This window comes from Hippocampus guttulatus, chromosome 2 (assembly GCF_054856545.1).
Source record: "Hippocampus guttulatus isolate MCC_2025c chromosome 2, RoL_Hgut_1.0, whole genome shotgun sequence".
In the NCBI taxonomy this organism is placed as follows: Eukaryota; Metazoa; Chordata; class Actinopteri; order Syngnathiformes; family Syngnathidae; genus Hippocampus; species Hippocampus guttulatus.
The window spans coordinates 5,847,356-5,861,650 of NC_141262.1; the positions used below are offsets into that span (position 1 = coordinate 5,847,356).

Below are 14,295 nucleotides of genomic sequence, written 5' to 3' on the forward strand. Positions count from 1 at the left end.
GAGTACTGAAAGACAAGCATGTGTGAGACCAGTAATTGATTGCTTTTCTGTGACAGCTGAAAGATTTGCAATCTTGTAAAGGCCATTTTGTGTCAATGGTAATAATAATACACAAGTTACATCAGTGTTGTTGTTCCTCAAAAATATTTTCCTCTTTTGTAAATGCTGAGAGCCAACATTGACAAAAACAAACAGAATATTTGGTATCAGTGAGTGCCAAGAGTCGTGCATTCACCCTAACAGTCTTGCTTGCCCAAAAATACTTGTTGCAAATACTGAGAGACAAGCTTCCCGATATTTCACTGTCTTTTGGTTGTACATATAAAAATGCAGTATTGGTTGAATGCAGAAAAAAAGCAAAAGCATTTCTACTAATGCTGTTCATATTTTTTTATTGTGCAAAAGCTGAAAGACAAGTATTTGCATTAATACTTTTTAGCCACAAAGCACCTAACTCTTCATCCAACTAGATTAATTAATATCATCCCTGAACTACTCCAGCCACAATATGGGGAATTTTCATACGGTATGTGATGGCTGCAATGTGATGTATTAGCTCAGGGGTGGGCAAACTTTTTGGCTCGGGGGCCGCATTGACTTTTAAAATTTGACAGAAGGGCCAGGTCAGCACGAGCTATGGTACATTAAAAAAAAACTGCATTTGTTGACAGTCCATATCAAACATCAACAGAACAAAAGCATGAAAGTACGGTATTAATATACTTTTTTTAAATGACAAAAGTGTTGTTGATGACCTATTTTAGCCTGTGCATCGCTGCAGATGGGTTGTGATCAGACCAGTAGAAGTAGAGCGATACAGAGGTACTAGGTGGTCGAAAAGATTGCCCCCCCCCCGTGTTCTGCAGCTTCAAGTCAATGCGCCACCTGGCGGTGAAATGCCTGTCATTACAAGTCCAATTGAAATGAATGCAATCATTCACATCGAACCTTAATTGTGGACCAACCTTTGGCGGGCTGGATTAAAAAGACCAACGGGCCGGATTCGGCCCGCGGGCCGTAGTTTGCCCACCACTGTATTAGCTCTAACGTGATGTGATTTCTACGATAAATTGATAACAGAAGCTTCTTGTTTCTTGAATGTAAATCACATATTGAACAAATGCACAAAACTTACAGTACATGTTTCATTACAAAAAATGTTTTCACAATGGCAATGGAGTAGGAAAGTCATTTTTGTTGCGGGGGTCCCTGGAAGACAAGAGATGTGTTCAGGCACTTCACATGCTTATTTGCTCACTGGCTGCATCTCCCACAAGGCCGCAGTCCATTCTCGTTACAGGAAGTGCACTTGAGGGCTTTGAAGGAGTCCGTGAAGCAGTTGCGGAACACAGACATTTTGCTGCCATGGCACGTCGGGCACGGGACGAAGGCGAAGCCTCCGCAACTCTGGCACGTCTTGGGGTACTGCACCCTCTGTAGGGAGGATCCGTAAAACATGTCTCCAGTTTATTAGGGATCATGGCACGCTCAACACACACTGTCCGTTCATTCGCGATACTGTACCACCATTCACAATTTTGCCATTTTTTTCTTTTTTCCGAAAAATCGAATGTTCACAAGTGCAATTGTAACTGGCGCCAATATTGAGTCGTTGGTTGCCATGACAACGAAAATACAATTTATTTAGGCTTGTTGTTTTGTAAAAGTACTTTATATTTCTATGTAAACTTTCATATTTGTTTTTTCTTTAAATTCTCTTAATACGTTATTTGGAATGTTTTGTTAAGAATCACTTCCGGGTCATGTGCCGTGGATAGCGAGGAATGAGAGAAAGATCGAGAAGACAACTTGAGAGAGAGAGACAGAGCTACGATACCGTGTGGTCTACGTAATTTAATTTGATCTACTTTCGGTTTACCAAGGTGCACACGGTATGTCATTTTGTGTTTATTTATTTAATGTCTTGTTAAAGATATTGTAATTTTGATGTTGTTTGAAATGTGTTTTAGTTTTCACGGGTGTTCCACGATTAAACGTTTTGGACATCAGTACGAGGCGTCATCCTTGACCGGGGTAGATACAGCAATAGAAGGCATTGTTTCCTTGACTGATAAGAAGCACTGTATGTTACGTTCAGCCTATGGTTGAGAGGTCAGTTTAGGTTGGCTTTCGGGTTATTACCTCTTCTTTTGCAGAGTTACGTGACGCAGCGATCATTGTTAGCATGAAACAGTTTTGAAAAGTTGGTCCAAACGCTGGTTGCACAGGAGTTACATATCGGGGAACATTTTTTTCCCCTTTTCTATTTCACTCACATTTCTCAAACATTTCTTAATATATTTATGATCACACACTGACAAGATTTACTAAGGGCCCCAACAATTAAGTTTCAAAGACAGAACTTTGTTTTCCTTCTTTTTGCTGCGCACATTATTTTCTTAATGTCTTATTTTTCATACAAATTGTTTTTTTCCTCATTTTTGTAACTATATATGCAACTGTTAATCTGGGTTGCTCAAACGTATGGCTCTATAAGAATCAGGGTTCTTCTGATGCTTGTCCAAATTGTCTAAGTTCCAGTTGATAGACTCATAACACTGATTTCTTACTTAAACTGCTTAGCGGGTTACACCTACACAAAATTACATATTTTGAGCCTCTGCTGGCTGGAATATATCCTATTGGTTTGCCGAAAGGCTTTGCCACTTTGCCACAAAGATGCGCTCTAAAGGGGCCAGGCCAGCTCAAATCTCCAGCTCACATGCTTTCTGTCACGGAGTTTTCAAAAAATGTTCCCCTTGTTTTCACAATCAAATCTCTGTGCTGGACAGACACCTGAATCTAAGCATTTAGAGTAAAGTATATCAAATTGTAGAAGTGTGTACAACAATGTACTGTACATGTTGTGCATTGGAGTTGGGGAGTTAATGTGTTGGGAGCCAAGTCAACAACAGGCACTCCATTATTGATGGTCACTTATTGGTTGTGCGAATCTTTGACACTGCTCACGTTTTACTGATGACACGTATGTTTGCGTGTGCATGTGCATATGTTCAGATTTGAAAACTAACCTCAATTTTTGTCAAAAGATCTTGTAGTTCTCCTGATTCATTCATGCTCAGTATCTTCTCAGCACCCTGAAAGAAAATACACGTGTATAAAATGCATAAATCAGAAATACTGAGGAAAGTGTGTGATGTCAGTAAGCCAGTTTTGGACTGGGGTTACATGATGAAAGAGCTTGATGTGTCCTGTGAGCTCAATTAGTGCCATTTTGAATGGCAATGTTGTAAAATGGCAAACTGGACTATTTTGTGTCTCAGGCTGAGGACCACACTTAGTGAATTGGAAAAAAAAATCAATTTTGAATTATGGAATGTGCATAAATCAGAAATGTGTTTGTAATTTTACAGACTTGAGAACAGGTTTTGCTGTCACTTTACTTTCTGTCACTTTAAATGAATAACTTATGCATGTCATTTTATTGTGTTAGCAATTGGACTAAACTGAACATGAATTTGAAATGACAAAACATTGAATTATTGCATTCACCACGATGGGTGCACAACTGTGGCACTCGCTCGTTTAAAATATATTAGACAGTGGTAATTCTATTACAACAATAAACAAATAGAACAATAAAAATGATGGGATCCAAGAATACTGCATCCATGTGAAAATGGCAGAAATATCGCAGATATCAAAATTTTTCCCTGAGGTCTGGGGGTGGTCAAAGCCACCCTGGAGCTCCGCCCTTGAATACCAGCAATATGAGTGTGAATTATAATAAATAATATCAGACGTATTATGAAGAAATTGTTTGGTCCTACAGGTTTGTCCTCCACAAAAATAACAGCGAACCATGAATTAATATTAAAGACAGTTCATTCATCTGGTTCCCTTAGAATTGTTTATCGACAAAACACTTGCAGTCTTTTAAGCCTTCACCATGATACCTTAACAAAATTTTGTCAAACAAGTCAAGCGTAAACATAAGTCAGGAAGTCAAGAATCGGACTACAATTACTGCAACCAAGAATTGGCCTTTATCACTTCAACTTTTCATGTTTCATAAAACAATGATCTTTAAACATTGTGGACTGCACTGAACTTATTTACTCACTCTCTCACTATATACAGTATATATATGTAGATAATTCCTCGTCTCACCCCCCCTCGGGTGGTGTCCATCCCTCATTTAGCTCGGGTCCTCTACCAGAGGCCAGGAAGCTTGAGGGTTCTGCGCAGTATCCTTGCTGTTCCCAGCACTGCACATTTCTGGACTGAGGTGTCCGATGTTGTTCCCGGGATCTGTTGCAACCACTCATCTAGTTTGGGAGTCACTGCCCCGAGTGCTCCGACCACCACAGGCACGACTGTCACCTTTACCTTCCAGGCTCTCTCCAGCTCCTCTCTGAGCCCTTGGTATTTCTCCAGTTTCTCGTGTTCCTTCTTTCTGATGTTCCCATCACTTGGGACCGCTACATCCACTACAACGGCTTTCCTCTGCCCTTTATCTATGAATATATATATATACATCAGTCACCTCCTCTACATGGATGACATAAAGCTGTATGCTAAGATTGAAAGGGACATAGACTCCCTGATCCACACAACCAGGATCTACAGCAGCGACATCGGGATGTCATTCGGGCTTGAAAAATGTAGTCGGATGGTGACCAAGAGAGGAAAGGTAGTCCGCACTGAAGGGGTCTCACTCCCTGAAGGAACAATTGCAGACATTGAGGACAGCTACAAGTACCTCGGTATACCACAAGCCAATGGCAATCTCGAACTGGCAACAAGGAAAGCGGCTACGGCCAAATACCTCCAGCGAGTGAGGCAAGTCCTAAGAAGCCAGCTCAATGGCAAGAATAAGACCCGGGCAATAAACAGCTATGCCCTGCCAGTGATCAGATACCCTGCAGGAATAATAAGGTGGCCAAAGGAAGAGATTCAGACCACGGACGTTAAGACCCGGAAGCTCCTAACCATGCATGGAGGGTTCCATCCCAAATCCAGCACCCTGAGACTGTACGCAAGCCAAAAGGAAGGAGGCCGGGGACTAGTGAGTGTGAGAGCCACTGTCCAGGATGAAACATCCAAGCTCCATGGATACATTAAGGAGAAGGCTCCAACGGATGACGTACTCAGAGAATGTCTCAGACAATGGGGAACAGAGGATGAGGCGCTGCAAGAGGGATCATCATTGGAGGACAAGTCCCGATAGGGATGTACCGCTGGACCCAAACTGAAGTGGCTGATTTCAAGAAGTCCTATCAGTGGCTAGAGAGGGGTGGCCTGAAGGACAGCACAGAGACACTCATCCTGGCTGCTCAGGAGCAGGCCCTGAGCACCAGAGCCATTGAGGCCCAGATATACCACACCAGACAAGACCCAAGGTGTAGGTTGTGCAAAGAGGCACCTGAGACGATCCAACACATAACTGCAGGGTGTAAGATGCTGGCAGGGAAAGCCTACATGGAACGCCATAACCAGGTGGCTGGCATAGTCTACCGAAACATCTGTGCGGAGTATGGACTGGAAACCCCAAGGTCAAAATGGGAAACACCTCCGAAGGTGGTGGAGAATGACAGAGCAAAGATCCTGTGGGACTTCCAGATCCAGACTGACAAGATGGTAATGGCGAACCAACCAGATACCGTGATCATAGATAAAGGGCAGAGGAAAGCCGTTGTAGTGGATGTAGCAGTCCCAAGTGATGGGAACATCAGAAAGAAGGAACATGAGAAACTGGAGAAATACCAAGGGCTCAGAGAGGAGCTGGAGAGAGCCTGGAAGGTAAAGGTGACAGTCGTGCCTGTGGTGGTCGGAGCACTCGGGGCAGTGACCCCCAAACTAGATGAGTGGTTGCAACAGATCCCGGGAACAACATCGGACATCTCAGTCCAGAGATGTGCAGTGCTGGGAACAGCAAGGATACTGTGCAGAACCCTCAAGCTTCCTGGCCTCTGGTAGAGGACCCGAGCTGAATGAGGGACGGACACCACCCGAGGGGTGAGACGAGGATTTTTTTAATATATATATATATATATGTATATGTGTGTGTATATCCATCCATCCATTTTCCGAACCGCTTGATCCTCACTAGGGTCGCGGGGGGTGCTGGAGCCTATCCCAGCCGTCTCCGGGCAGTAGGCGGGGGACACCCTGAATCAGTTGCCAGCCAATCGCAGGGCACACAGAGACGAACAACCATCCACGCCCACACTCACACGTAGGGACAATTTTAGAGCGTCCAATCAGCCTGCCATGCATGTTTTTGGAATGTGGGAGGAAACCGGAGCACCCGGAGAAAACCCACGCAGGCCCGGGGAGAACATGCAAACTCTACACAGGGAGGCCGGAGCTGGAATCGAACCCGGTACCTCTGCACTGTGAAGCCGACGTGCTAACCACTGGACTACCGGGCCGCCTGTGTGTGTATATTAATGTACTAATACTAATAATTGCACTCCCACCACAGAGGTGTCCCATATGCAAAACACTGACCCCAAGGTAGTGTCCGTCTACGAAAACCACAGGCAGCGATGGAGGCTCTCCCACCCGCTTGCAGCGTTCCTCCAGCTCCTTGCCGTAGTCGCTGTCCAGAGCAATGTTCCTCTCCACAAACTTGAGCCTGTGGTTCTGGAAGATCTTGCGCACCAGCTCGCAGCGCTCGAATGTGGTTCTCACCACGCGGAAGCTGGTAGTGTAGATCACCATCCGACCAAACTCCAGCAATAACTCCACCTGAGGACAAGATGATGGTTGTCATTTACAAATTATATTTTGTTTCACCTGTGTGCTGCCATGTGTTTCATTCTGGAAAAGCAAGGATCTCTCAAGGGTGCCAAAGGCATTTCATTGCGCGCCACTTGATGACTCATAATTTATTGCTTGATGAACATTAAAAGAGAAATCTGACTTTTACACTAAGTATGTGTGTGTGTGCGTGTGTGTATTTATATATACTGTATATGGTTCGGGTGTCGACCTTACAGCGCAGAGGTACCGTTCAATTCCAGCTCCGGCCTCCCTGTGTGGAGTTTCATGTTCTCCCCAGGCCTGTGTGGGTTTTCTCCGGGTACTCCGGTTTCCTCCCACGTTCCAAAAACATGCATGGCAGGCTGATTGAACACTTCAAATTGTCCCTAGGTGTGAGTGTGAGCGCGGATGGTTGTTTGTTTCGCTGTGCCTTGCGATTGGCTGGCAATCGGTTCAGGGTGTCCCCCACTTACTGCCCGAAGACGGCTGGGATAGGCTCCAGCATATATACTTTTGAGGAAATGCCCTTGTGTGGAGTTTGCATTTACACAACTGCCACTGTCGATGAGAACATCTACAGAATTGGATGGATGGATTTACATATATTTATATTTCCAGACTAACATTAATATTTTTATTTATCCTACAATAAATTTGATTGGAGGGTGTCAGGTTGGTCCAATTTGACACTCAGGAATAAAACAGAAGGAGGAGACAGGAGACTCAATTCTGGTACCAGGAGGGAATGAGGAGAAGCGTTCGGTTTCAGTTCTCCGCACGTCACCCTAACGATCTCCCCCTTCACCTCCTCATTTATTGGGAAATCTACTACATAGGTGTGTCCAACCTAAAGGGTGGGGGCTGTTGAACACACACTGAACTTGTTTGACTATGTGTGTGTATGTGAGTGTAAATTACGTACATGTGTGCAATTGTTACAAAAACATCACGTTTCAGCTGGTGTTGATGGCTCCATTCACTGTCCAACCTTGCTCACTGTTTAGTCTTAACACTTATCTCTTCCCAACCACGTCCTCGGAAAGGTGGTTGCGTCCCTAAACCTCCACACAGTGCACCAAGCATTCTTGATTATAAAAGTGAGTATATAATGGATAAAATGTGAGTACATAATAAAGAATTGATCTTTATTAAAAGCATAAGCGTTCTTCATTGCAGGCATAGTCAATTAATGATCGCAAGCATAAGCGTTCTTCTTTGCAAGCATAATCAATTAATCAATCAATCTAATAAGCGAATGTATGATGACTAAAAATAATCAATCCATCAGAGGGTGCTGATTCAAATACACCTTTCAAGCCATTGCAGAAGGTCAGCTCGTTACCCAGTGCCATTTAAGTGACAATGAATTCCACTCACAGCACTGGTGTGCTGCGAGAAAGTTTGTTGTGTACTGGAGCTACTTGTCTGGCAAGCATAAAAGGCCGCAACAGAGGATAAGGTCAGCACGGAATTCAAGATTAATGATACATTCCGGTAAGTGTGTCAAGAAAAACTAATCAGGGTAATGAATTCTCAGCACTTTGCGTTCTGCTGTAGTGGGGCAGCGTACAAAGAGCACCTTGTTGCTGCGAGCGGGACACGAGCTGAACAGACAGCTGCACGTTTCATTGCTCAGGAGAATTAGCGGTATGCAGACAAACAGTGGGATTATTTTTGTTTTAGTAAAGAATCGTTACACTTTTCGTGGACCCAATATACTGTCAATATGCATCGCGTAGTAATCAAAATCCTTGTTTTTGCTTTGTAGCTTGGAAATCAGGTAAAACGGTTGACACGTACAGCAGATATAAAAAGTCCAGGTTTATGTGAACAAAATAAGACTATGATAAATAATTTCAATTTTCGACCTCAATTGGAAAAAACTTCATGAAAAGTAATGTAATGCACCCACTTATAACTGGAGACGTCACTGTGTTCAGAATGAGCCAATCAGATTGTATTGTATATTAAACATGAGTCAGCACAAACCTGCCACCATTTGAAGTGCTTCTGATTATTGCCAAATAAAGTTCAGATGTTGTAGTAGACTTTTCCTAACTTGTAACTTTTTATTGAGATTGTAACACTGGTTAAGAGTATGTTTAGCTTAAAAATAAGAAATACCATAAATCTTCAAGGATAAAATGCAGTAGTTTAAAGCAGTGCTTTAAGTGGGCCGGTACGCAGTACTTGTATCAGCCCGTCTAAATTTTATCCTCGGTGTACTGGTACTTCAAATGAGCCCACAGTACCCTCTTTTTTTCTATTTCTCTCTTGCACTTTGTGATACTCACACAACTCTTTCAGTAATGTTTTTTTTTAAATTAAAAGGTGCCACCAACAGTTCATGTGGTGTGTGCACCGTCAATTAAACATGTTAAGCAAGTTGCAAACATACTCATAACATAACACGCCACCGATGCAAAGGCTAAGATAATAACAAAAGCTTACTAAACAATACATTGGCGACAGTGCATTAGCCTAATTGGCTTTTATTTTGAAGCGGGCCCGTGTGGTGGAGTAACATCTCGCCTGACTTGTCTTTTCGACATTTAGGCTTGCCTTATCACAATTTTTATTGCCATTACCTACTTGTTACCAATACCAACACAACACCTTCCCGAAATCTCGTTCAGTTGCTAATTTAGGACGCTTAGAAACCGCAAGTTAATTACACCATCATTGTATTAAATGGCCTAAGTCCCCACCCTTGGCAGCCAGCAGCCAGCCATGAGCTGCTAGCAACGAGTGTTCGGCTGGCAACAGAAAGTAGTCAGATGGCTGTTGCTTTGCATATTTGCTTTTATTTTTAAATTATGTGCACATAGGATGGTTTGCAATTCACTTTCCGTGTTTAAAGAGGATGTGTCATAAATTGCACTTTGAGGTATTTTTCATTTGTGGGCTATGAATAAAATAATAAGGCCTTGTATTTCACATTTTGTGGTGACATTTTTTAAATGGGCAAATTGTATCTTTATTTCTTTATTTTCTATTGCTGATTAAACAAAAAAAAAAAAAGAAAGATACGATCCATGACTCAAATCTGTGAGCCGGTCCTAACCATGACTTTTTTGATCAATTGCAGTACATGTATTAACTGATACGCGCCACACGCCTGTCCCTTGCAAAGCAGTCTCACTCGTCGAGTCTGTGGCAGGAAAAGGTTGATGGAAAACAGGCAGCACATCAGCCCTTGAAAACCGAGTTTGGACACAACCTGCCATAAACGTTGCCATGGTTGCAATAGGGCCCAAAGAGAACTCGCACTGGTGATAAAGAGGGTGATAATGACACACATTAATCTTGCAAGTGAAGAGGAGCTAGCTAACAATAACATTAGTGCTTCTGATTCTTTTATTGCTGGTGATGTAAATAATATTTGCACACAACAAGAATGGCCAGGCTGCTTGTCAAACGACCAAAAAAGGCATCAATTCACCTATTTTTATTTCTTTTTATGAGATTATATATTCTGTTATCCACCACCTAATTTACTTGGCAACAGTCGAATAAGGGGAGTACTTATGCACAGTGGGGTGTTTTGAGGCGAGCTATGGCTATTTTTTAAGAAATCTTGCCAAGTCACACTTTCCTGTTACAAGATCCTTTGAAATTTTGTGGAGGTGACAAGCAAAATCGATAAACGTCAATTTTAACACTAATACCTTATGCATACCTCTTTGCATAGTGGCGGACCTCATTGCATAGTGGCGGGCACACACTGCTCTCTCACGCACACGCGCACGCACACACACACACACACACACCAGTGAAAATAACCCATTGGAATGCCTCTGACATACAACACACATTATTATGGAGGAGTGACAATAAAGATTCTAATTCTAAATTCTGTATGGATAATTAAAAAAAATACAGATTTGCATTGCACAATATGGCATTGATGAACTTTCACTTCCTCTAGTTGCGAAATCCTTGAAGAGACCTCTGATAATGCACGAAGTTTATGGATTTGAACCAGCATATTATTATTACATTACTTTTTTGTAATTGTCATTTTATCTCTTTTTGAAATGTACTGTAAATGTTAATAAAATTAAAATAAGGTCATCAATACAATGAAAAGTGTGCACATTGCCATAAAAAATGTATGTAATGCCAAAAATTCTTGCTATAAAAACTTTCAGTTTAAAGGAAACAGGTGCATTTTTTTTTAAATTTCCCCATGCAGGGTGGTAACAAGCAAGACTTACACTGTTGCAATGGGAGAGGTTTTCAAAGAGCGTCTGACCCGCGCTGACTTTGTGCTTGACCCCTCTTACAGTGCCATTCTTGCTGAGGATGTTGATCCTTTTGGAGGTGAACGTCCGGTCCTTGGCAGCCCCGGCAGCATACACCAGTAGCTCGTCAGGTTCACTCTCGCTGTCATCCAGCTCGGACCCCAAGTACCCGCCATAGGGGACCCCGTCCCCGCTGGTCGCCGAGCTGCTGGTGCAGTCCGAGTCGAGCGAGTCACAGGGCCCCTCGTCTTTGAACATCTCCTTCAGCACGCGACCACTGCTCCCCGAAGCCACCCGAAACCTCACCCGCTTCAGGGTCTTGGCCTGACCCTCCACCACCGTCCCGTCCATTTTTGAGCGTCCCTATGTTCCACTTGACATCACGGTGCACAATTTGGCAGGGCGGCCCCCTCCTTCTCGCTCCGAGTTGAGTTTGCCATGGATTTACCAGCGCCTATTAATCCGATCTAAAAAAGGGCCGCCAGCCTAAGCTGCCTTCAAGTCCCACTCAGCTGTTATTCAATTATGCATGTGCTGTTGCCACGGCAACCCGGCCGGCAAGGTAAGGCGATCGCGTTGCGTGCATTATGCATCTGGTTTTTACACAGTTTTCACCCAAGCTTTGACACACGACTTTTAATGGACTGCCATGGTGCACTTTAATCAAACCAGTGAACATCCTTGACTTTGACCCCACCCTGCCTCCAGCTACATATCATTCGAAGAACAAATATATGAGGGCCTGCCAAGGTTTGGGGATTTTGAATACGGGCAGATGGGTCAGATTATTGGGAGATGAGGTGAAGAAAAGAGAAAGAAAGAATGAAAAGAAATGCTTTTTAATTAGTTGCTGGTGAACTCAACTCACTTCGCAACAACCAGCAGTTTGGAAGATGACCAATCCTTTGAAAGAGGCTCCAAGGCGTTAATTGCCACTTCCAGTTTAAATTCGCTGCCAAATTAAACATAAATCAAAGAAAATTACACATAGTTTGCCTTTCGCTAGCTATGATGCTAACAAACAATGCAAAGCACCATAGAATAATTCATGAAACTAGCATCAATGTTCCGATAGTTACAACCCTTTCAGCAAAGGTTATTTGAACACAAAGGTACACAGACAATCCTCATAGGTTCAGCGGACCTACCCCAAAATTCTTGAAATTATTATTATTTTTAACTAAAACAAAACCCTAAAAAGAAGATAATATTAACTTTTAACTATTAACATATTTATTTTAATTTGCATTCAGATCAGTTGTACATTTATTTTTTAAATATGCAGTTAACATTTAAAAAAAGTATCAAGGAGTCTCAGAATAGTGCATCCATGTGAATATGGCAGGAATATCATAGATATTATATTGTGCTCCTAGGTGAGGACTGTGTGTGGGGGTGGGGGGCGCAAAGAGTGACAAGGGGTAGCCATGTCTACTCCTGGCCACCATGTAGCTCTGCCCCTGGCTGTAACAGCTTACTGGTAAGGGTTTTTCCATTTGATTGTGGAATGATAATTTGAGAAATACTGTTTTGCGTTACTATCATGGTCATGGAACAAATTATCCATCCACCCATCCATTTTCAGAACCGCTTGATCCTCACTAGGGTCGCGGGGGGTGTTGGAGCCTATCCCAGCCGTCTTCGGGCAGTAGGCGGGGGACACCCTGAATCAGTTGCCAGCCAATCGCAGGGCACACAGAGACGAACAACCATTTACGCCCACACTCACACCTAGGGACAATTTAGAGCGTCCAATCAACCTGCCATGCATGTTTTTGGAATGTGGGAGGAAACCGGAGCACCCGGAGAAAACCCACGCAGGCCCGGGGAGAACATGCAAACTCCACACAGGGAGGCCGGAGCTGGAATTGAACCCGGTACCACTGCACTGTGAAGCCGACGTGCTAACCACTGGACTACCGGGCCGCCCGGAACAAATTAAGTATGTATTATTATTGAATAAACGACGTTAATCCCTGTGATTGGCTGGCAACCAGTTCAGGGTGTACCCCACCTACTGCCCAAAGATAGCTGGGATAGGCTCCAGCACGCACGCCGCAACCTTTGTGAGGATAAGCGGCTTGGAAAATGGATGGATGGATAAAATACATTAGATGCAAGTGTAAAATTATTTTTTTTACAAATATTTTTCTTATATAAACTGAAGAAATATTACAGGACTGCTGAAAACGTATATGCTTGCTGGGCCAGACTAAATAATAGAATGGGCCACCCCTGGATTTTAGGAAGACTCAATGAGAGAAATACACATCACAAAAAAGCAAAACACTTTGGAGTGTCCAATTGCGTTTTGCTTTCTTGTAAGTTGTGTTGAGAATGTGATGTCACAGCAGACTAATGGAAACATGTGATGCCAAACATACAACAGGATGTTGCATGCGACCGTAATGGAAATAAAGCACATCAGGTAGCTACACGTGATCGAATAATAAAGTCTTTGTCTTGGTTAAGCTGCATGAGGCTCAGTGCCCAAGGTTATCTTTGTAAGTCTGTCTTTTCCCAGACAGACTTACAACCTGAACCCTGCACCTCTACACTGTGAGGCGGACATGCTAACCAGTTGAATACTGTGCCACATTTCTATAATATGTCATATATATATTCTACTATCTTTGGAACTGGATGAACTTAAGAATGTTACAGGTATTCTGAATGAAGCCGCTTATGCTACAGTAATACACGCAGAAGTGTGCACTTTTCTTACAGTTGGAATAAATTAGTCGTGGTCTTTGCAAATCATTTTCATTTCAATGAGGACTTTTTATATCACGGTGAAGTGCTTTCTTCCGTTATCCCCGCCCCACTGACGCAAGAAGCTCTTCACTGTCACTCAGTGTTGTTTCACACCAGCCAGGTTTGATTGGAGTTCGCACTAACACAATCCCACCACTCGAGCAGAGATTGTTCCACACCTTTTTAACATCTTTCAGAAAATGTTCAAACTTTATTCTGGACGCTTACCAGATCTAATGGGATCCAATAAGAGCTCAGAGTTTTGATTGACAGTCAGAAAAGTATTACTCACAAATTCATACGGTCCATTAAAACGTTCTCCTTTGCTGATTGGCTGGATAATAGCACATTGTTCTACTGCCCAATTTTGAGGCACATGATACTCTTGTCAGACTCTCCCACACATTATTGCTGGATTCTACGAGAGCAGTTGTCCTCACTAGATTTGTTGCCGAGATTTTTGAGGTCAGTTGGTCATTGTATGCAGCCACAAGAGGGCAGAGTGCAACTCAAAACAGCTTTGTGTCACAGGGCCCAATCATTTCCAACAGAGTGTTAGGCCCTGGGC

The 14,295-nt window shown here is 43.0% G+C and overlaps 1 protein-coding gene and 1 long non-coding RNA gene across 2 annotated transcripts; one reads left to right on the forward strand and one right to left on the reverse strand.

Annotated features, from left to right (window-relative positions):
* Window positions 1-375: 375 nt before the first annotated feature.
* On the reverse strand, window positions 376-11,324 carry grxcr1a (glutaredoxin and cysteine rich domain containing 1 a). The gene is made up of 4 exons (XM_086132879.1): window positions 10,947-11,324; window positions 6,475-6,714; window positions 3,033-3,098; window positions 376-1,434 (listed from the first exon to the last, which is right to left on the reverse strand). Exons 1-4 carry the CDS (start codon window positions 11,322-11,324, stop codon window positions 1,255-1,257), a joined length of 864 nt encoding a protein of 287 aa, XP_085989005.1. The 3' UTR covers window positions 376-1,254.
* LOC147208312 (uncharacterized) lies at window positions 1,427-13,733 on the forward strand. Its single transcript, XR_015103201.1, has 2 exons — window positions 1,427-1,892; window positions 11,018-13,733. It is a non-coding gene; the product is annotated as an uncharacterized LOC147208312 (long non-coding RNA).
* The last annotated feature ends 562 nt before the right edge of the window (window positions 13,734-14,295 follow it).

What these genes read in the sequence shown, in the direction of transcription:
- grxcr1a (XM_086132879.1), bottom strand. Translation starts at nt 11,324, where the DNA reads ATGGACGGGACGGTGGTGGAGGGTCAGGCCAAGACCCTGAAGCGGGTG. An exon ending in TAGACGGACACTACCTTGGG is followed by an intron (nt 3,099 to 6,474) that starts GTCAGTGTTTTG and finishes ATTTTCTTTCAG; the next exon opens with GGTGCTGAGAAGATACTGAG. An exon ending in ATCTTTTGACAAAAATTGAG is followed by an intron (nt 1,435 to 3,032) that starts GTTAGTTTTCAA and finishes TCCTCCCTACAG; the next exon opens with AGGGTGCAGTACCCCAAGAC.